The following is a 23,756-nucleotide window of genomic DNA, read 5'->3' as shown; positions in this document are numbered from 1 at the left end:
CACAGTGCATTCTGCAGCGCATGTGCAGTTAGAACCATGAACCCATTAGTACCAATACTCCTCAGTTGTGCTGTACGAACATTGACACATGAGGAAATTTCTCACTTATGCAAGTTCTCGGAGTCGCCTCTTCATTCTTTTCTGATTAAGAAAAAAAATAAAAGATTCTGGATCAACTCAAATATGCTCACATTTTGCCCCCAACAGTTGAGGAAAGTCCTTTTCTTCCTAGTTGTTACAGTTTTTCCATCTATCAATGCAGTAGTTTGATTAAAAGTTCATTGTTTAAATATTAATCTAGCCTTTTTTGTTGACTTCATGGCTCCAATCGTAGCATTTGGGGCTATAATAGGATGCCTAGACCTTTTAAAAATTTTGCTGGGAAAATCCGAGAACCAACAAATTAAATTGGTGTGGTCTGATATAGATTCAAAATTATTTGAGGGACATGCAGCCACACTCCCATTGGCCGAACCACTATTTGATCTGATTGAACTGATGGACTGCAATACTAAATACATTGGTGCAATGTTCTGCTGTTAAAACATTCCAATATGTGTTATTTATTTTGTATGTTGCTAGGGCTATGTGCATAATACCTGTAAATGAATTATCTAGGAGCAAATCAAATCTGAACATATGGTGCAACTGTACTATAACAAATAATACACCAGTGGACATCATTTGTACACTTAAGATAACTTTAACACTAGCAGATCAAGAAAAGTTATAAGTACTCTTGTTTTAGATAAGATATGTAAACTGTCATACATAGATAACTTACCACTAAAAACGGTTGGCATTTTTTGGCAACATGTATAACTTGCAAACCTTTCTAGGCCTATGCTTGTACCTAAAGCCCTGTTCCTGTACCTAAAAGTAGGTACACAGCTGTTTACACCGTATTATTAAAGATTAACTTTATTTTTGGTTAGTTGTCTTGTGATTCTAGTTTTACTTCGTCCAAGCGTTAACTGATTTTGACAAGTGTGCGTGCGTGTGCATAACAAGTTATACATTATATGTAGCGATTTTGGCGCGAAAGAAGAGATCCGGAAAGTCTTGAACACCTACGGCAGTAATCAGAAAACAGCTCGTACTTAGCATAAAAGGCAACAAAACACACAGATGCAACCGCAGGTCAGGTTCCCAAGACTACCACCAAGCGCACCGCGATGACCTTTTAGATGCGGCCTCATGCGGAATGTTTCTGAAGGACAACTTTTTCGTATGGTGTATAGTATAGTTTCGTATATATAAAAATACTTGCCCGAAAGTAAATCTTTTAATTCTGTCTGCAATTTACCTCAAAATTTGGCACGGCCGTACAATCGATGAAGTTTCACCTCATCTCACTTTATTATTATCATTATAATTTATTGTAGAGAGATAGAGCCTAGTGACATGATAGAGGACGGCTCTAAAATTAATCAGTTCCATTCCCTGAACCATGGAATATTTCACCAATCCTTCAGGATACTAGTCGTCTTTGTAAAAACCCTTTGCCGCACCCCTTTCGCTTTTCAATCAAAATCAAAACTTTTTTCTATTAAAACATATAGTGACAAGACGTGGTGGCGACACACTGCACTCAAGTAACACTTATATAGTGTATGTACTACGTATGTCGATATTATCAATATTCTCGACCTCCGTTTACGATAAAATGCGACCGACGCATTCATAAGGCCTTCACAAAGTGTATGATGCAAATGTCATTACATCTACAGGGTCAATTTGCTGACGTAAGCATTTTTCCTAAGACCGCGAGTACAATGTATTTCCTCAGTGCATGTACTATGTCGATATCATCAAGTTTCAGGTTCCAAGTTTATTTATTTTACCAGAGAATATCTCAGATCCGTGGATCTGTTTTTCAGATATCCCTGAGAACGCACTGAGCATTTAAAAATACATTCATAAAAGCTGCAACACAATGATCACAAAACTTTATTTCACAACGATTCGTGTAGCGGTGCCCTATCGGGTACATGGCATATACATGTACTTTACATTCTGAACTTTTAACTTTTACGTATTAAAATACGTACATAATATAGAGAGCAGGAACTACATTTCAGAGTACTGATGGATAGTCAATGTTTTGTACATCTTTGTAACATTATTGGTATATCATTGTGTTGTATGTACGTATTTTTATGAATGTGTTTTTTTAAATGCCCAGTGCGTGCCCAGGGATATCTGAAAACAGATCCACGGATCTGAGATATACCCTGGTAAAATAGATAAACTTGAAACTTGATGATATCGACATAGTGCATACATATACTGAGGAAATACTCGCGCGGGAAAATGTTTACGTCAGCAAATTGACCCTGTAGATGTAATGACATCTGCATCATACACTTTGTGAAGGCCTTATGAATGCGTTATGAATGCGTCAGACGCATTTTATCGTAAAAAGAGGTCGAGAATATTACGTTAGTCTAGCGTAATGCGTCATTATCTCTCCGAACTGACGCAAAGGCTCCTCACCGGGTTTCCTAACGGCCCCAGACAGACAACCTTGACAGACTGAGACAGCTACATGTAGCCTTGATGTGATTGTGGATTGGGCGATGAACACGCAGCCGTCGTGACTGCTTTGTCATACTAGTATCTGCATGGCGTTAAAATAGCATGAATACCATCCGGATTTTGCCTCCGTAACGGTCGAAAAAAATGTGTGAAAAAATCACATTTTTTGAGCGTTGCGGAGCAAATCCGGATGGTACCAAGCTTCGGGAGGCGGCTGGAAAGTCTTAGAAATCGGCCAAATAGAGAGATAACATGCCAGGGGAGTTGTTTTTCTGCTGGAGATCTAGAGAACAGTTAGCCGCTCCCTGAGAAAAACTCCCTTGGCATGTTATCTCTCGCGAGCTCGATTTGGCCGATTTATACTCTTTCCAGCCGCCTCCCGAAGCCTGGTAGAGGCTATATATAAATACTAGTATCTGTATGGTGTTAGAATAGCATGGGTACCACCATCGAGCCTAGCTGTACCATCCGGATTTTGCCTCCACAACGGTCGAAAAAATGGGTGAAAAAATCACATTTTTGGAGCGTTGCGGACTAAAATTCGTATGGTACCCAGGCTAGCCGTAAAAGAATATTTGAGATTGCTTCCGTGCAAGGCAAACCGTACCAGGTATGGAAATATAAAAGGGATCGATACATGGTCCAACTTTGGCATGTTATCAAACATACAACCGACATCGCCGGCTGACCTCTCTAAATATCGGATGTGACCCCCATGTTTAGAATAAAGTCCGCCTGAAATACAGTCATTTGGCACCTGTCGTAAGGCCACAGCAAGTCATTTTTATGGATGACATCAACGCGCGCATTGATTTTTGCCTGATTTTAGAAGAAGAAAAAACAAGATTTTTTTGCCGTTTGTCAGTGGACAACATGCCGAATATGGCTAAATATGTCTGTTATCATGACGGAACTTGGATGACAGATGAATGTGAAGAGAGGAGACAAGACAAGTCTCTGATTTAATATTTTGTCTTTTACTTTGTTGCAGTGTTGCGTTTCATTCCTTTACATGTGATGTTGCCCCTGAATAAAAGAGAGCTCTATAGCATAAAAAAACAGAATAATAATGTAGTCATCGTGTTTAAGTAATAAGTTAGGGTAATTTCGTTGAATGGTATAGACTCTAATTCCGTCTTCCAAAATTCGCAGAAATAAACTGATATACCCCAAATCTTCGAATGCTATGGATGATGATCAAATAACATTACAGTCATTGCGTACTCATTGTGTGATTGTCATGTAACGCTTACATGTACACATTGTAGCATAGTGCTAATGCCCCTTTAGATTGCGTTGATGGGTGCCCTGTAGTGTATGCAAATGTCTTGACTACGTGTCATCTCCAAGCAGATGTTGTGAGGAACATGACTTCTCTGAGTAACACACAACCCTCTGTATCTGTCAGAAGGGTAGTTAAATTTCCTCAGTGATGCCAAACTACGGGGGGAGTCAATGGGAAAAACCGTTCCCCCTACATCTGCTTGAAAATTGTTCTGTTTGCTCCTCAAATGAAATGGAATGAAAATCGTTCATATTTTATGACGATATCAGAAAACAATTATTTACCACCGTTTCCAAAATGCTCCCTTACTTTTTCCCACTATCCCCTACCACGAGAAAACAATTTTAATACTTAAGTCAAAGAACCCACATATTATAGAAAAAGTGGGTAAATTCGTCTTCCATTGCCTCAAAAAGAAAACTAGTACAATGTATGTTGTAGAATGTTGTATAATGTTTGACGTAGTCTCTCATACCATCCTTTTTTTTTTTCTTTTTTCATACAGGTTGTTTGTACCTGCAATTAGCCCTCGGGCATGTATTTGCAATAAACTTTCCATTATCCGATGTTGCGTGTATCAGTTTTGCGTCGTCAGTCAGTTCCACAGCACTCACGTTTGACTGTAATCCAACCGCAACCCTCCCCGTGGGGTCATGTGGGGACACCTGACGTGAAACAAGTAGTGCAATCCTCTTAAATTTGCATAAGCTCGAGCTCGTTCACATCTCCGGTGCAGGTTTTTATACACCACAAGGCGAGCGAGTGACGTACTTTGATACCGGCCTTTCGATATCACGACGTCATATGTTCGATCCCACTCTGTAGTTCCTAGTGACACTGGTTGTAAACTGGCCTGATCCGTAATTCAGTAGCCTCCACCAGGCCTTTTTACGGGAATACGTATCGTAGAATTCGGCAAAAAAAAAAAAGAGAGCAAAATTGGCCAAGGGAGTCCGGCAACGGGGAGGTAGTTTCTTTCCTCCCTGCGCGAGGCCAGTCAAACCCCAAGGCGGCCAAACTCCCCTGGCAAATATTCTCCTATATAAAACCAGCATAGTTTATAGTCTGGTAGAGAAAGAAGATAACGTTACATCTATAACAAATATATTCACTACTCAGCTTCTAACATCTGAAACAATAGTATAAGAACCTTTTCTCTAGTATATCTGACCCGGTTATGGCGTCCTTTGATGTTTGAGTAACTCGATACACGTACGTTTTATGCCGAGGCATCACAAGGTGTGAACCCCCACCCACTGAAATATGTCGCTCGTCAACTTTACCCCTCTTCCCTTCCAACTCTTGAAAACGCCTCGCCAAATTGAACTGTTTTCAGCCCTGTAACTTGCCGGTTTGAGACGGTGTGTAGGGTTGTGTGGTGTAGAGATGAGGGTATTGTTGTGATGGTGAGGTGTGAAGGGTCGTCAGACAACATGGATGGGCGGGAGGAGGAGGAGGGAGGTGTCTGCTGTGTGCGCAGCCGCAGTGCGCCCCGGCGCGCCATCTTGTTCTGTTTAGTTTGCTTGCTTGTTTGGTCCCCATCATGTCTCGGCGCAAACAGGCGCTGCCCTTCAAGCTCCAGCGTAAGTACACCTTCCCATTTTACACCTGTCTCCTCTCTAACACCTCGATCTCACTGTTTGAGTTACTTTGGTGGAGTTTGTGGCGAGTTTGTGGGGACTACATCACTTGTAAAACCCGGGCACCGGCTGCGATCGACATCTCCGGTGTTGTCGATCAAGTTATCCGGAGGAGCCGTCCCTCCTGACCCTTTTGTGCGGATGCAAGGCGTTTCCATGGCCCGCCCGCATCCTCGCCCCGCGCCCCGGCTTTTACAGCTCTGTGAACGTGTCGGTGACCGATGTACCAGCACGAATCGCGCTGTTAGGGCGTTTGGGGAAACTTTTCGGCGCGGAGATGGGGGCCCGGCTGGCTTCCTCCTTCTTCTTCCGGGATCCGGTGTTCGCATCCCCGGCTCTCCCAGCGCGGCGCGGTGTCTGGCGGTCCGACAGGGTCATTAAATATGCCGCACGTCTGCAGCTCGACACGCCAAACTCCCGCGCCATCAATCACTCCCCTGCCCTTGTCATGAATTTGGGAACATTTTCGGCAAGGTCGGATTTCTTGGGGATGGAAAGAAAGTCTCCATCTGTTTGAGTTTTTTAGGGGGGAGATCGGCACCGGCAGTAGTGGCGGTGGCCGCCCGGAGTTGGACATTGGCACTCCTGGCATTTGGTCAAGGAGAAAAGTGCAGGAGCAAACAACATGGCCACCAGATGCACCTAGATGTAATTTGTTTGGCCCCAGGAGGCCTGGAAATAAAGACTACTGTCTCCCTCCTCCTGAGATGGCACAGTTGAAGGGTTTGAAGTAGTGGGCCCCCTCCTTGAGAGTGGTTTGACTCTGGGAGGTGGAAGGCAGGGATGGGGTACACCTGGTGAAACAAGTGCCAGACTGGACAAACAAAAAAGAAAAGTTGGCCAGCATCCAAAACTCTGAATAGCACACCTTGTTGGGGCCTCCTCATTAAGCCCTTTGTTGGGAGGGGGGATCTCGGCTGCATCACCTAATCTCCTTTTGTCTCCTCATGCGAATTTCTCCCGTAGGTGCGTGATTTTTGCTGGTCTTTTCTCACCAGTGGCTTTATTTGTGCGGCTGCCAGTTTGGGAAGAAAAGGTGGGGGCGGTGCCAAGACCAGGCTCCGTCAACACCATCATTGTGTCATTTCAAACAGGAACCTTGCAAAAGGTAAACATGCACAGAGGCAGGCTACTCCGCCATTCAGCTCAGTGATGGGTAATTATTCAGGTTCAAGCTTTTCAAGCTGATTGATTTTTGCTTCGTCTATTTAGAATGGGGGACCCACTGGCAGTATCATGTTTCCAGTTCGTGGTGCTGCTTCCTCCTTTCCCCTACTGAGCTTCTGTCCCTGTACCCAGTAACCTGTTGTCAGGACTCCCCTTCTCTCCTGTGATTTCGCTGCCAGGTTTTTCGGTCAGATGTGCCAAGGGAAGATGCAAGTCGTGCATCTCTTTTATGACTTACTTCTTGGGCCATATGGATGATAGATCTTAGGTCTGCCCGCTGGCGGAATTCGACCTTCAGTTGTCAAGGGCAAGCCAATGACACGCTGTCTCTTGTTGTAGAGTAGGAAGAAAGAACCTAGGGCGAAAAGCAGGGCACATCACAAATATTCTTCCTGATTTTAACAAGAAGTGATGTCATCTTTCGTTTTGTATCTGCAGTTCAGTCATCTTGGTTGTGAGATGAGCCAACCCTCTCTCAGGTGTTTTGGGTTTTACCTGCATACCTGTGCAGAGGCCCCCAGACTCTAATCTCCAATCAGGGGTTGTGGCCAGGTAGTGTTTCCACAACAGCAGAAATATATCATGCCCCAACCTTAAAACTTATACTTAAAAGCATCTCCTGCACCAGACAATGTAAACACTGCACACACTCACTCTAACCAATGAGAGCAAGCCACGGGGAAGACGAGGTTACCACAAGATGGCATCAGATCACAACTGTTCAATTAAAAACGATTCTTTTCATCCTCTTTGCATTGTTCTGTGCTCTCTAGCAGTTCCAGGATGTTGCATGTCTGACGCATATTAATGTTATTGATTAATTTGGGGAGGTATCTTTGGTTGGATCTGGAATCCAGCCTGTTGCTAGGCAGCCCTGACCTCAGGTCTACTGTCTGTTATCTCAGGCTGTGGACAAAAGGCTGGTAGATTTCTGCACCCTGGGGCCCATTCAAATCAGTTAGATGGATCACATCACACCAAGGGCTCAGGAATACTAAAACAGTTTGGAGATATTGTGTCACAATAGATGGAAAATTTGCTTGTTAAGGCCACACCAATTTAATTTGTTTGTTCGCAGATTCACTCGCTTCATTTCTTTCTAATTAGTAATTAATTGGCAACAAAAAAACGTTTCAGCCTCTGAATCAACTCCAAAATGGTCATATTTTTCTACCAGCAGTTAAGGAGGTCCCTTCTCTTCAGAGTTGTTGCCGCTTTTCCATCTATCAATGCAGTGGTTTGATTAAAGGCTTGAAATTTAATGTTTTAATTAAAAACTAGCCTAGTATGGTCGTGGCTCCCATCATGCCATTTGGGGCTATCATAGGATGCCTTGGTCTGTTTTTTTTTTTCTTAAAAAATCCGAGAACCAAGAATCTAAAACAAAAAGTGGTTGAGGAGAAATGATGGTCATGCATTTGATGCTTTATGTTTTGGACATTTTAGTTCTGCTATGTTATCTTCATTTGTTGATATTAAAACCAAGGAGAAGGGACCAAACAGGAACTGATGTTGATGATTTTCGTCTGCTCCTAGAAAAGGTTCAAATGCTTTCAGTACAGTGTACAAAAATGTTTTTAAGTAGTCAAGTACTACATACATGTACCCCATCATAAAATATCTATCCCCTAATCGCCTTGTTCCATTCGTTATATTCCAGTTACAGTTTCCAACTTATAAGGAATAAAGTTTCATAAATTCCAATGGTATGGATTACCATGGCAATTCCAAATAAGTGGAAATGAATATGCATTCCATAAAGATAACAACATTAATTATAGATCGCATAAGGCCCATCAAAGTCCACATGTATTTTCTAGTTAATCGGATCAACTTTTTACAGTGAATGCAAAGTATTCTCTTGAAATAACTTCATCTCATTAGCCAAATGGGCCCTGTAACTGTTTATTATTTCTCCTGATCCATTTAGGTGTAGAATAGCTGCTAATAGGACAAGAGGGAGGCGTTAATGAGAAACAGAATATGTGCTTATTCTTGCCCCCTGGGGGGTTTTGTAGGGGGTTTAGGAGACACCCATGTCAGAGGTGAAGGTATCTGAAAGGTGGGGACTTGACCAACCAGTTTTCTCTCTATTGTCCCGACAAGGTTTGATCATAGAGGCTGCTCTAGGCATCTCGTGCATCTGTATGTGAATGCGTGCATGCAACAGGCTGTCTGGTTTCTGTTGTGCCCCCTGGGTTTTTGATAATTGATAAATTGCCCTGGTGACAAGAGGTTGGGCTGTGGAGCTCTGTAGTAAGCCACTGGAACAAATGTGGGAGGACATACAGTGGCAAGTGTTTGCTCAGTAAAGTCCATGAATTGAAACTTATTCTAGATTTTAAATTTTGGTATCATTTGACGTGAGCACAATGTATGACTGAGCATGCACATTGTGTTTGTAAATGAAGAATTTTGTTTTGGGGTTCGCTGGATTAAAAAAAAAAAATTTAGTAGATCTAATGACTTTTACCAAGAAGGTTTACTCCTTGCTTTTTCCAATCCTCTAAAATAGTCAATTTCATTTGGACTTTGGAGACCAGTCAGATTTTTAAATCTGATATCGGATCAAAGTAGAATAAGCTTTAATCATCGTAGATTATTAAAATATATCTGTACTTAGGCCACACCAATTTAATTTGTTGGTTCTCGGATTCGCCTCTTCATTTTTTTCTGGTTTGCAAAAAAAAAAAAAAAAAATTCTAGCTTCTGAATCAACTCAAAAATGCTCATATTTTGCCCCCAACAGTTCAGGAAATTCCTTTTCTTCCTAGTTGTTACAGTTTTTTCCATCTATCAATGCAGTGGTTTGATTAAAAGTTTCAAAATTTATACTTTAAATTTTGACCTAGCCTTTTTTGTTGACTTCATGGCTCATATTGTAGCATTTGGGGCTATAATAGGATGCCTAGACCTGTTTTTATTTATTTTTTTTTTCGCCCTGTCGCTTCATATTTTTTCTGAAAAAATCCGAGAACCAACAAATTAAATTGGTGTGGCCTTATATTGATTTTTTAAGAAATGCAAATCTTGTGTTCAAATATGGAAAAAAATGATTGAGATTTCTTACAGATGATTGATGACTGAGTCATCACTAGAAAGTGGAGGTGAAGTCCCTCTACTCCTTGAAAGAATAGCAGTAAACCATTATTAAGTTGCTAGCACTCCCTCACATTTCCAAATACATGTAGCAGGCTTGCAAAGTTGATGTGTGCTCTAGTCTACTCTCCAAGCAGAGGTTGATGGTGGAAGATCGTTTGCTTTTTATAAATGGCCCTTTTTTTGTCGCTACCACCACCAAAAATGGGGAAATGGTTACAGACTGGCCAATTACCCCCACCAAAAGATCTGCTTGGAGATTACCAGTACTCTAGTCTAGGTGTGTCGCTGTAAATTGTCTGTCAAAAGCCAAATCCTGTTGCATGACTCTGTCTGATTTACTTTGTAGTACAACTTGGAAAGTGTAGTCTATTTTTTTTTTTCAGTGGAAATATAGTACTACATGGAGATGACCTGTTGGTGCTAGGCTCAGAAAATGATACATTTAGAAACATTAAAACAATGTTGCTACCCTTGGTACCCAGTTTCATGGAGTAAATACAAAGGCAATTTTTCACCATCTCTCTGTTGTAATCTTCTTGTTTCGTTTTTACTCTTTAGTTTAACCCTCTTGTTGCTGCTTGACCCCATTAGCAGTACAATTTTGGAGCCAGATGGCTACCTTAGCAGACTGAAGGTTAAAACCTCAATGAAGCGTTAGGTTGTTGTACCAAAGTGTTCTCAGTTAGATACCTCTGATCCATGATCCAGCAAAAGTCAACAAAAGCCTTTTAAAACGAGGGGACAAGGATTGATGAACTGCAGTGAACCAAGTTGATTATTAAATCAGGCAGAATGAAAAGAGCAGGCTGTGCACATGTATGAACTTTGTCACTCTTTCAACCTGTCATTCTGAAGTATATGAAAAGTATTACATGTAGACATTGGCTTACGATTATACTAGATATGAGATTGGCCAGCAACAACATTGTTGTCATGTGAATCATGTATATGAGAAACCTGTGTTATCAGATAGAAGAAGGTAACGCGCGAGTTCCTTCACCAAATGGAAAGATGCCAGTTTGCTCCAGTCAACTCCATCAGACGGAGGTATGGGTTTCCAGAATCAAATATTAGCACAGTCACAGATACCTTGTTACCCTAGAAGCCTTGTCGGTTGGGAGATGGGATACACATTAAACAACAACAGCCATTCTGGTTGCAATTTTCCCACTTTTTTTCATGGGTTGTTACTTGGTAGGATTTTCAAAGAAAGAGAATACATGTTACAAGATAGTTGGAGGTTTCCAATTTGTTAGCATAAATGTACTTCTAGCTTGGTGTTTAACTGATCTTTGAACAGATGCGTTTGGGATGAGAGAAAGAGAAAATATTTTTTTTTGTAGTGGCTGGCACAGGGTTTTTACTAATAAGATCCCCAAACATAGAAGACCTAACTGTGTGTATGGCAATGTAATGCAATGTATCTGTCAAAGTACTAGTACAGTGTGATGGGTTTCAAATAGATGCTCAAAGGATGAAAACCTTGTTGTGATGACAATGGGTTGTTCATACTCAATGACTGTAATGAAGAAATTATGGTTTATTGCTCAGTGTTGGCGACCAAGTTGGTAGCATATTCATTGAGTTGTATCGTTCTGGCAAGGGTGACGAGGCCCTCCCTTGAAAAGAAACCACCGCCCTAGCCACTCATAGAAACAAGCGTTACCCTGCTAGAAGGGGGCCCACATGCCCTTTTCCGTAGAGCGTAATCGGCCATTTTAATTCTATGTACCACTCAAGACGGACCACTCTAATTTAACGTAGAATGTAATTGCCGCATTTTGCGTAGAGCGTAATTCACCGTTTTATTTTACGTAATGCGTGGAGCTACCTGGAATTTATCATTTTTATCAAGCGTAATGGGGGAGGCTTCTTGAATTCAGCGCAATACATAGCCAGCTCTCAAAAGTTAGCATAGAGCGTTGTCGGGACCCCCCATGCAGGCCCTCCTAGAAGTCTGCACAGGAGGCTACTCCATCCCATGGAAACACCTGATACCCAGACACAGGTCACAGTCCTGTCTGCCCCAGCCTGACTGTGATGATATGCAGCCCTTTAAACTCACCTCCTGGCAACAGAGTAAATACAGCACCATTCAGGGGTGCAGCCCATTGTGTTATATAAAGCTGGGCCAGGCCTTGCCTGAGTTCCACCCTGGAGGAAAGAAAACATAGTTTAATGGTGGGGCACACAAAAATGTGTGCACAGCGCACCACGATAGACACAGATATCACACCCCATGAATACATTTCTGAGAGTATACCTGTAGTTCTTACATCTATGCCAGCGTGTATATACTATAACATAGCACATTCTCATCCCATACAACATGGAGGAAAGAAAACATAGTTTAATGGTGGGGCACACAAAAATGTGTGCACAGCGCACCACGATAGACACAGATATCACAGGTCCCAAGAATACATCTATCATGGTATAACCTATCCATATGAGAGTATACACATAACTCTTAGTAAGTGTTACACCGTGTATATAACCACTCTTTAGAACATTCTCATCCCATATACTACGTGGAGGAAAGAAAACATAGTTTAATGGTGGGACACACAAAATTGTGTGCACAGCGCACCATGATGGACACGGATATCACACCCTATGAATACATCTACAGTATCATAACCTATCCACATGAGAGTATGCACATAGGTCTTAGTAAGCGTTACATCATGTATGCCAGTGATATAACCTCTCTTAAGAACATTCTCATCCCATAGTACATGGAGGAAAGAAAACATACATGTAGTTTAATGGTGGGGCACACAAAAATGTGTGCACAGCGCACCATGATAGACACAGATATCACACTCCACGGATACATCTATCATGTTATAACCTATCCATATGAGAGTATACACATACATGTACATGTAGCTTTTAGTAAGGGTTACATCATGTATGTTAGTGTATGTAACCACTCTTAGCACATTCTCATCCCATACTATACATGGAGGAAAGAAAACATAGTTTAATAGTGGGGTACACAAAAATGTGTGCACAGCGCACCATGATAGACACAGATATCACATCCCAGGAATACATCTCTTAGAGTATGCTATGTAGCTGTTACATGGCCAGTCAGTGTTCGAAATACCCGTCTGCAGTCTGCAATTTGCAGATAGACTTTCAAGATTGCAGAAGAAAAAATCTTACAATCTGCAATTTTGCAGAAGGCAAAAATAGGCTCCGGATTCAATAGATTTCAATATTAGCAAAGTAGCGGCGCTGTGAATAGATTGAAAACCTGCGCCGCACGAACCTGCCGCCGGCGTTTTCCAGCAGACTGTAATGGTCCCATATAAGGGAATTTGGGGTCAAAGTTGAGCGATTCCGACAAGGCGACGAAAGGCGACGATAACCAAATATGGGCCCTCGGCATTTTCCGATGTTAGATTTCGTCACCCGGGAGGACCCGACAACTGCCTCGGCAATTTTCGGCAGTTTCCGCCGAGCATTTCCCAGCAGGCAACACGGCAAAGGAAACATGGCTTCTCCGAAGAAGCACACTCGCCTCGGCGATAATTTGCCGAAGTTTCGATGTTTTTCCTTGGTATTTTGCATGATTCAAGGAAAGAAAACAAGTTGATCACATGAACAAAAGAGAAATACAGCACTGGGAACCTAATGGTCCGTTTTGTTGGGCGGTAATTTCTCATTTGGAGTGAAAATTTACGTGCGTCACAATTTGTGACCATGTGGTGTAAAATATCAGTGATTTTCGGCTCGATCCGAACCAAACACAGCCCGTAAACTTGTGCTTTGTGATTTTTAGATGACTATCGGTACCGAAAAAACGGGATAATATTGTTGCAAAATGAGAGAGACGGAGACTAAGGTAAACTTCGTTTATTTGAAGGCTGGATTTTGATTTTCCTGGCAGGCTTCCTTGCATGTAGTGACCATCAGTAACAACAAGTATGGATTTTTGTTCCGGCCCAAAAAAACGGTCCACCGACGTTTCGGTTTTTTTGGACCGGACCGATAAAATTTTTACGGTCCAAACATATTTAAAATAGTGATATTTTGAAGAATTTCAGTTATGCTACAGATTTACAAAGCTATATATATATATGATGCAAAAATAGGCATTATTGGTTTCAGAAGGTTGTAATATGGGGGCTTGTGTATTTGCAGAAAGTATTTCCAAATTGCAGGACGAAATTTTGACTCTTCTGCAATATTGCAGAGCACTGAAAAAAGTATTTCGACCACTGCCAGTGTATATATAGCACATTCTCATCCATACTACAATGATAGACAACAGATACCACACTCTATGAATATGTCTATCACAGTAAAGCCCATCTGTATGACAGATAGCTCTTATAGATGCATGTCTGGCAGTGTGTATACATTATGTACTAGTAATAATTTTTCATAGCACATCTCATACTATATATATAGTGATAGTGTTTTGTGAGGCAGATTAGTCTCATAGTAATATACAAAACATACATTTATCAACAGAGTGTAATTGTGATGGTCTGAATATTATACAGGTATGCATTCTTCTTTGTGTATTGCAACTGTTACACCTGTGATAGGACCATAAAATAATCTGAAGATGAAGACATAAGTTAACCAACCAAGGTAACCTATGACAATGCTAGACCTTCCTAAATCTGTAGGCCAGAGAGGGCAGGGCTCGAAATTCATTTTTTGGACTAGGTGCACTGATGCACCCAACCTAAAAATTGGGTGCACAAAAAAATTAAGATGAAATATTAAAGTAGAATGTCAGCAAAACCTTATTGGGTTTTTTATTTTATTATTTTCTGACACTTAGATGTTGACAATATGCTGTATACATTATACTACTATACATTTAAACATCTTTACATACGTAAACCTACGAAAGTATTTGAGTGCACTGGTGCACCCACAGAAAAGAACTGGGTGCACAGCTCCAAATTTGGGTGCACCATGGTGCACATGCACCCAGTATTTCGAGCCCTGGAGGGTAACCTGACCCTCCTTTCCTCAGTAGTGCTTGCTGTGCAGTAATTCACTTCTATTTGATCTTGACAACCCCCACTCTTTGCCCAAGCACGCAGGTAATCAGATTTGTCGCTGCTGTCTACCTGGTGTAGAGTGGCCGAGTGAAAAAGACATTCCAGAGATGTGTAGTGTTTAGGTTTATGCACAGTTTACGTGTAACATCTAGTATCTGATCTGCATTTCTCCTCTGGTCTCTCTGTCACTGACGAAAGTTAGTGGATACTAGCTGAAACTGTTTCCAAAATCATATCCAGTTGCTTGAGTAACTGCTTTTTGGCGTATCTATATTACCTGGATGTCTAACCTTCATCGACGTATCTAGTATCTGAACCTGATTTTTTCAATGTGTATCTCTACTCTTATAGGAATCCTCACGTGGCATTTACAGCTGTTGTAAGGGAAATGGTAGATAACAAATGGAACCAGGTGGCCTTGCAAGGGTCATAGATCAATCGACATAACACTCTTCAGTACTACAATAAAAGAAACCATATAATAGCCTGACATGCCCCAAGTATTATTGTCTTCTCGATCCAGTCAAATTCTTGTCTGTGAGGTCCTGAAGGAGGGCCTGCATGGGGGGTCCCAACAACGCTCTATGCTAAATTTTGAGAGCCAGCTACGTATTACGCTGAATTCAAGAAGCCTCCCCGCTACGTTTTACGATAAATTCCGGGTAGCTACAATGCATTATGTAGAAGGAAAACACCAAATTACGCTCTACGCAAAATTTGCCAACTATGCTCTACATCAAGTAAGTCATGCTCTACGTTGAATAAGAGCGGTCTGTCTGTACGCTCTACGTAGAATTACTAGTAAAACGGCCGATTATGTTTTACGGAAAAGGGCATGCAGCCCTTCTGAAGGCTAAAGAAAGCTGACCACATAAAATCTGGTGTAAAATCTGTTTTCCATCAGTTGAGAGAGAATGTAACATGTGACGTTTTCACGAATCATTGGTCACTCACTGTAAATATATCTATTTTCGCTGTAGTTATATTTCGCAAGAATAGGGTAAAGGTTATAAATTCAAAGTTGAAACAATTCTGTAGTGCAGCAGTAATAGTACAATTTGCGGTGCCACGAATTTAATTCCTAAGAGGTCATCACAAAAATTTCTGCATTTACAGTGCTGTAGTTACGCGTAACAGACAATCTTCAGGAGATCTTGATAATTACAACTTGATCGGGTCATGTACAAGACCAAGTGTCCTTGTCTGTTTCATCTCACCCAAAGGCTCATCTAACCAGGAGAAGACTTGGCCTTCTGTACAGCATCTTTAGCATCTGCTATTTATAGAAGGTGTTAGGATGGCCAGGGGTGTCTGGGGAGGAGTCTTGGCTAAGGGGGCCAGTCCATTGAGGGAGGGGGTGGTATGCTTTGAAAAGTAATTCTTTTACGTCGATGAAGGTTAGACATCCTGGTAATAAGATACACCAAAAAGCAGTTACTCAAGCAACTGGATATGATTTTGGATACAGTCAAAACTTCCAAAATCATTTCCAGTTGCTTGAATAACTGCTTTTTTGAATAATTTTATTACTTTGAATAAAAACAAACACCTCAATTTTTACTAAAATTTTGCTGTCTTGTGAAGCTAACATTATTTTTTTGCCCTTCTGACCAGTCCGAAGGACAGTTTGTAGTACACTTAGGTTTTAAATTGACCATGTTGTGAATGATTAACTAAGCAGTGGTCATTTTGGAACAGAATTTCTCATCTCAGGAACAAAATCTGTAGAGATCTTGACATGGGGAAAGGCTGTGAACCATAGGATCACAGCATTTTTATAACCTACACTGTTGATCAGCTTGAAAATTTATGTCCCTTGCAGGAATCCACCCCCCCACCCCAAAAAGTCTATGGTCGGCAGGTTTTTCTAGGGTCGATCGGGAAACAGGAAACAAAACATTTTTTTCCTAGGCCTCAGCAGAAAGAAATCTAGCATAGCAGAAGAAATTGATGTGCACAAATTTCCTTAAAAAAATGTATACATCATTACATGCTAACATTTTAACCCCCATTTTTCATGACAATTTACGACTGTTGTTTCACTCTTCACAGAAGTATTCTGATAACCTGTACTATTCTAGATAAGTACTACCCAAGTCAACTTTAAGGTAGTGGTTTTCCAGTGAATTACTGTATCTAACATGTAGGAATTGTAGTCGACATCTACGGCAATAATCTCCTGTTAAATATTATCCACGCAACCATAACAACACCTGTTGAAAGAGCCCCATGCATCACTCGTTCTCCCTTGTCTCCTCGATCAATCACCATGGCAACGCATCCTGGAGCACCCGGGACAAAAGATGGACCTGAATTATTGATGGAGCGGTGGTACGGTTGCCTGGCAACGCCGGGAGTTAAGAGATGCTCCTCTCATTGGTGATGAACAAATTCTCGCTCGAGGTCACAGAAAGAATGTAGAGATAGTTATTGATGAACTGTCACTTCTCACAATGCCTCCTCTTGTGGATAGATAGAGACTTATTACTAAAACGTCCTAGCATTGCTTGTGGAGGATATAAGATATACTATTTAGCACAATCAGGCTCGAAATACTGGGTGCATGTGCACCTTAGTGCACCCAAAATTGGAGCTGTGCACCCAATTTTTTTCTGTGGGTGCACTGGGGCACCCAAATATTTTTGTAGGTATTTTTGTACATATCAAATGTATAATACTTTTATTAATAGTATGCAGGATATTCTTGGCATCTAGGTGTCAGAAAAATAATAAAATCTTTGTTGTAATACTTGTTTAAGTTAGCTCCCATTTCAGATTCAAGCTCAGAAGAGGAGGAGTAAGATCTGTACGTCGATGAAGGTTAGACATCCAGGTAATACGATACGCCAAAAAGCAGTTACTCAAGCAACTGGATATGATTTTGAATCATATCCAAGATCTGTAATTAGATTTTGTTTTATATGGTGCACCCAAAAAATTTTTTGTGCACCCAATTTTTTAGGTTGGGCGCACCAGTGCACCTATTCCCATAAATGAATTTCGATATATAAGACTAAAGAGTAGTGATGTAGATCATTTCCGCATAAAATGAATACAAACATTGCTAATTGAGATGCTAGATCCCAATATTTTGAATGATTGACATTCTTGTAAATTGGACTAACTCTAATATATGTACCACAGGTAATTAGTTTAATGGCCAAAGCTGTTGTTTGAAATCAACATCTGAAGTGCTGCGAACAGTAGATGGCAGTAACTCAAGTGAAGGGCTTTTGTTGTATTTCCTCTCGGGGCCTCTTTTTGCTGACCAGCTGTTTTCTGTTGAATCCTCCTCGTTAATTATATGACCCATCCTTATTGTGTTGCCCCTGTTTGCTCTAATTTCTCCCTTTAGGCTCGTACTTAGGAGGTAATTACAGTAAAAGACTTGGGGATGGAAGGGGGATTGCTGCTGAATTTTTTTGTTTCCGTTTTTCCAGGTAAGGCCACACAAAGTAAATTTTATGGATGACGTCCGCGCGCGCATTGATTTTGGCCTCTTCCTAGAAAAAAAAACACAAGAAATTCCGCTTCCTGTAACTATGATCAAAGAGTCACGACAGTGCCACAAATCGTCAGATTTACGTGAAACCCGTAACGCGAAGAAAGTGTCTATTGACAGGGCCGTCCTGTCAATAACAAAAAATATGCACCATTGACAGGACCAACCTGTCAATAACAGAATTTTTTCACTGTCCACTGTTCCACCTGATTTATTGCTGTTTTTATGATTAATAAAAGACTTCTTGCTTGTTACACTGTGTCACCTCATTCAATTTGTGTCCTAACATTTGTCGTCTCTTAGTATATTTCTAATCTAGGCATCTTGTTTTTTAGGGCCCTTCTTGTTTTTTTTTCGCCCTCTCGCATTAGATTTAGTGTCTCCAAAGGACGTCATCCATAAAATTTACTTGGTGTGGCCTAAAGGAAGTAGAAGAATGTTAGAATGTTGTGTCAACAGATACCTGTGCCAGGTTGGAAGGAAATTCAATGTGCTTTGTTTTTGGTACCTGAACCAAACAATAGATTTTGAACTTTTGTACTTTTTTCAAAAAACTGTAGTCCAGTTGTTTTTAGAGCGTGTTTAGTCAAGCTAAGGCCACACCAATTCAATTGGTTGGTTCTCGGATTTTTTAAGAAAAAATATGAAGCAACAGGGAAAAAAAAAACCAACAGGCCAAGGCACCCCATGATAGCTGGAAATGTTACAATATGAGCCATGAAGTCAACATACCAAGCTGGTTTATTATTAAAACAATAGATTTTGAACTTCTATACTTTGTTCAAAAAACTGTAGTCCAGTTGTTTTTAGAGCGTGTTTAGTCAAGCTAAGGCCACACCAATTTAATTTGTTGGTTCTCGGATTTTTTAAGAAAAAATATGAAGCAACAGGGAAAAAAAAAACAACAGGCCAAGGCACCCCATGATAGCTGGAAATGTTACAATATGAGCCATGAAGTCAGCATACCAAGCTGGTTTATTATTAAAACAATAGATTTTAAACTTTTAATGAAACAAAGTTACATTGTAAAAACTTGAGTTAGAACCAAAATTTTTTATTTTTTTTGCAAATCAGAAAAAAACGGACAGGGCAAATCCAAGAAACAACAAATCAAATTGGTGTGGCCTAAGGTTGTTAATTTAAGAAAGGTCAGTCTCCATGCATCCACCTGCAGGCCTTGAGTAAATAGGTTCTGACAAACTAATCAAGTCTGGTACCATGGCTACTGGTGAAATGTAAGGAGCACAAAAATCATGGAGTGGTGAGATCATAATTAATGTAAGGGATGATATGTTCTGATATTCAGGTAGAAGTGCTGTCTGTCTTTTTGTCTGGTGGTTTTGGGTGTGGGGGGAAATGTGCTATACAACTGTATGTCAAGTTAAAGTATGACTGACAGGGAAATTTGAAGATGTAAAAAGTAGATTAAAAGTCTCTTGGGTAAGATTATGTTGGTTTTACAACTGATTGCTTTTAACAGATCAAGACTTGTTGAATATGATGGGGAGAATATGTGAAAACACTGGGTTTTCCGCTTAAGTTATCTCATGAAAGATGTAGAATGTTGTCTGTCTGGTTTATCACACATGTTCAGGTCCAGGTACGGAGTCAAGTCCAGAGGTTCAGGTAACGTTCAGGTCCGGACTTGTAAACTTTTGTAGCGAGCACTGCACTACCAGGGTTTAGAAGAAAGATTTGTTTGCAAAACTGGGGCCACATAATTTATGGCGGCCGACACTTGACGATGCCCAATGGCAATGTTTTCTTCATTTTGCAGCGCACATTTTTTACTATTGAAGATTTCAGGTGGTTTAGAACAAAAAGGAGAACGTGACATGATTTTTTTTTGTAAGTCCGGAACTAGTTCCAGACATTCAAGTTTTTTTTTACTTGAACCTAAACATTTTTACAAGTCCGGAACTAGTTCCAGCAAACCTGTACAAAGCACTAACTACACATACAGGTATAATCATTATCAACTGTTGTTGTTGAAGTTGATGAGTCAGGGCCGTGCTATTTCGGAGGATGCAGGAAATGTGCAGGTGTGGCATCCTGTAGTGATGAAAACTTTGCTAACCAAAAGAAATGAGGTGGCAGGGAGGTAGGTAGATAGAGAGATAACACACTGCCTGTTGTTGTTTTTGGACCATGAGTTCCAATCCTTTGTCAGACCTGTTGAGTGTTGGCATTGTGACCTGAAGAGTTGGTCTTTTGTTTTGTAACAAGATCAACCAGGCATGGCAAAACATTTTTTTTATGTACTCAAGTTCAGGTCTGTTGGTTTCTTGTATGTACTATGCGCTCCCTTGACGTTCAGCCTATCATGACTCAAGTGGACCACCTGATTATATCCAAAATTAATACAAAGCTGACTTTAGATGTATATGAAGCATTTGAAACTTGTGTAAGAGATAGGTAAGATTACAGCCTCCCTCTACCCCCTGCTGTTAAAACATTGATTTGTTGATGGAAATCGGTGATAAGATTAGTCTGAGCCCTTTTGGGGAGATGCATATTCATGAGCACTGCTGAGGAAGAGTGTAGTAGTCTGCAAAGAGTCAGCCCCTGGTCTTCAGCACACCCTGCCCCCACCCCCAGCATCCAGTGTGTTGGTACGTCCCGACATGTGAGTGGCAGGAGACTGATGCGGATGTAGACCAGGGAGCCAGACACACACACACATGCCAGCAGCCTCCTCATGCCTCCTGGGTTCTCCCCACGGCTATCCGTACCAGGCTCCCGGCTGCACTCCATCCCCGCCGCTGCCACACCCCGCCCGAGATGAGTGGCCTCCCCGCGCTCTGGAAACCAGGTCTTTCTTTTCCTCATCTTGATAACTCCTAGCAACAAACACCCTGGGAGAGCCCCTTGCTATCTAAACCACTCAGCCTGCCAGAAGTTAACCTGATAGCTCTGCTGAAGCATTCATCCTCACTGATGCCCAGATCTTCTGACCCGCCAACCTCGCATGCACACAAAGAATTCCGTCACCCCCTTTGTTTCAGTGTTGGGAAGGAGCCGGGCTCAGATGGGGTAGGAAAGGTGGGACAGATGTGTTTGGGAGGAAGGGAGCAGCTTGCACAGTGATTAGGCAGCAGAATCCAGACTAGTCCCACCCGTCACCCCGAGGTCAAACCGGGGATGTGGAGACTCATACTGATGGGGCCCACGTAGGGAGTAAGGAGAAGTGACACATCCCTTCCTGTCTTAACCTGTTTGCTCACAAATTTGTCTTCTTCCTACCACAGACACAAACAGAGTACCCTCTCTCATAGCAGTGTCTGTTTAAAAAGTTGGGTTTTTAAAAAAAAGATGTGTGTTTTGAAAACTTGAAAGTACAACCCTCCCCCTCCCATCCTTTCTTTGAGTCCATCTCTGAGGCATGTGTGGGGAAACCTGGCACCACCTGGCGACATGCAACACCTGGTAGGCAGGTACAGAGGTCACCCGGGGTCCCACGAGAATTTAGCTCTCCCTAGGCCTACACCTGAACAAAAGAAACCCCCGCCAGGCTGCCTCTTCTTGATGAAAACGTACGTGGGTCCTCTCTCACACGTCCGGGAAGGATGTGGTTCGTGCACTTTGATCATGTCTGGTATGTGGAGCATGCCTCCAGCCATCCTCACCCGAAAGAGTGTGTGTGTTTGGTCATCATTTTTAAAGTTTGCACAATAGGCACACACCTTGGCACGTTTTTACATGAATAGATAGTTGTGAGCTCTGGAGTCATAGGGTGAGAAATCTCAAGCTAGAGTTTGCAGAGAGGGATGGATGCCACACTTGGCACCACATGTCCAACTGAGGGGCTGCAGCTGTCAGTGGACCATGCAGACAGTCCTGTGGCCTTCTGTAACCCTTCCCTACCTAGGTACATCTCTGCCCGCTCCCCAGTGTTTGCTTGATAAGGCCAGGATAAATAGATAACTTGTTTCTCATAACAAAACCCATACAAAACAAACAATGAATCTACAATGGTAGTGGTAAGATGAGGTTGGTTTTCTGCCACAGAATTATAAAAAATTCAGGTATTGCTTTCTTTCTGTCTGTGTGTGTGTGTATCTGTCTGTGTGTGTGTCTGTGGATATGTTTCTGCGTATTGAACCAACAAATTAAATCGGTGTGGCCTCAGTCCAGACAAAGATTACAGCTACCATTTATCATCGAGAATAAACTTGAAGTTGATAGCGTAATGTCATTCTTTTAGTATTAATTGCTTTAGGCTGTGAAAACCCTTTCCATATTGTAACTGTTAGGTCAGGCAATCAGTAATGGTTGCAGGTGTTCCCTTGGAAGTTATTAATTACCTTCGCCAAGAAGGTTATGTTTTCAGGGGCGTTCGTGTATGTGTGTGTGTGTGTGTCTGTCTGTCAACACGATAACTTGAGAAGGCCTTGATGGATTGTCTTGATACTTGGTAGGTGGGTAGGTCTTGATGAGACCTCAAAATGATTAGATTTTGGACCCCCTAGTGGCTTGTTATGGTACTGCAGCTGAACTTCCGGTTTTGATATCTCATGATCTAGACATGCTATGGTGATGAAATTTGGATAGTAGGTAGCTCTTGTGCTGGGGAAGAAGTGACGTGAGTTTAGGCCCCCTAGCGTCTTGCTCTAGAACTGCAGGGATATATTCTTGAAAATATTCAAAAGGGGATAACTCAAGAACCAGTTGACGGATCGTCGTGATTTTTGTTATGTAGGTAGCTTACGTGATGCTTAATATAATTATGTGACAATTATGCAAATATGGATGTAATTTGCATAATTTATGGGGAAATTCTATAAATCATCTGCATTCCATGATAGGACAATTGAAGCTTGTGACATTGGTAATTGACAACGAGAGAAACACAGGAAGGTATTGATTATGTTAATAATGACTTAATTTGCATAATTAATTAGAAAATTTTATAATTATGTAATGATAACTGCCTGGAATTTCATACTTGTGGTATTTGAAAGTTAAATTGAGGTGAACATCATTAAACATAATTTATTCAAATCAGGACCTCATTTGCATAATTTATTAGGAAATGCTAGAATGCATTGTTTGTTAATATAAGACTGTCTTTTGGTTGAGATTATGATAAAATGATATAATTCATGAAAATTAGGTTCCTATTTCTTAAATCAGGGGGGAATAATCTAATCTATAATTTGTCAGTCATAAAGATTAACATCATTTGGCGAAGGTATGAGATCGGGGAACTCTAGTTAATGCTGAGAGGGGCATGCGAGGTCAAGCCATCACAATCCTACCCTGGACTGCAGAAATTCCTGCTACCTGCTCAATAGTAAATTAAGGCTTTATTTGTGGAGTGGAAATGTGCCTGCAGTGCCTTCGGTACCAAAAAGAGCCCACATGTCTAGACTTAAGTAGACAATGTTTAACATCATAATAAAGCTTATGTATAACACTATTATTAGCACATTGCTTTCCTTCAAAGCTGTATCTATAATTTAGTATAAAGGAGGTTGTCCTACAGAAATTAC

The 23,756-nt window shown here is 41.2% G+C and overlaps 1 protein-coding gene across 3 annotated transcripts in view; it reads left to right on the top strand.

The window, feature by feature from the left end:
* Positions 1–5,280: 5,280 nt before the first annotated feature.
* The window catches only part of LOC109473652 (ras-responsive element-binding protein 1-like), a 32,332-nt gene continuing 13,856 nt past the window's right edge, over positions 5,281–23,756 (top strand). For 2 of the 3 annotated variants that reach the window (XM_019773591.1, XM_019773589.1), the window contains exon 1: positions 5,281–5,406. In XM_019773591.1, coding sequence (XP_019629150.1) covers positions 5,367–5,406 — 40 coding nt within the window. In that variant the 5' untranslated portion in view covers positions 5,281–5,366. Of the gene's footprint in view, positions 5,407–20,904; positions 21,077–23,756 lie in introns of those variants that run through there. The other variant, XM_019773592.1, reaches the window with a different exon arrangement.

Source organism: Branchiostoma belcheri, unplaced genomic scaffold, assembly GCF_001625305.1.
Source record: "Branchiostoma belcheri isolate BF01 breed outbred unplaced genomic scaffold, Haploidv18h27 scaffold3, whole genome shotgun sequence".
Classification (NCBI taxonomy): Eukaryota; Metazoa; Chordata; class Leptocardii; order Amphioxiformes; family Branchiostomatidae; genus Branchiostoma; species Branchiostoma belcheri.
The sequence above is the reverse complement of the archived record's forward strand: the minus strand, read 5'-3'. Positions and strand labels throughout refer to the sequence as shown.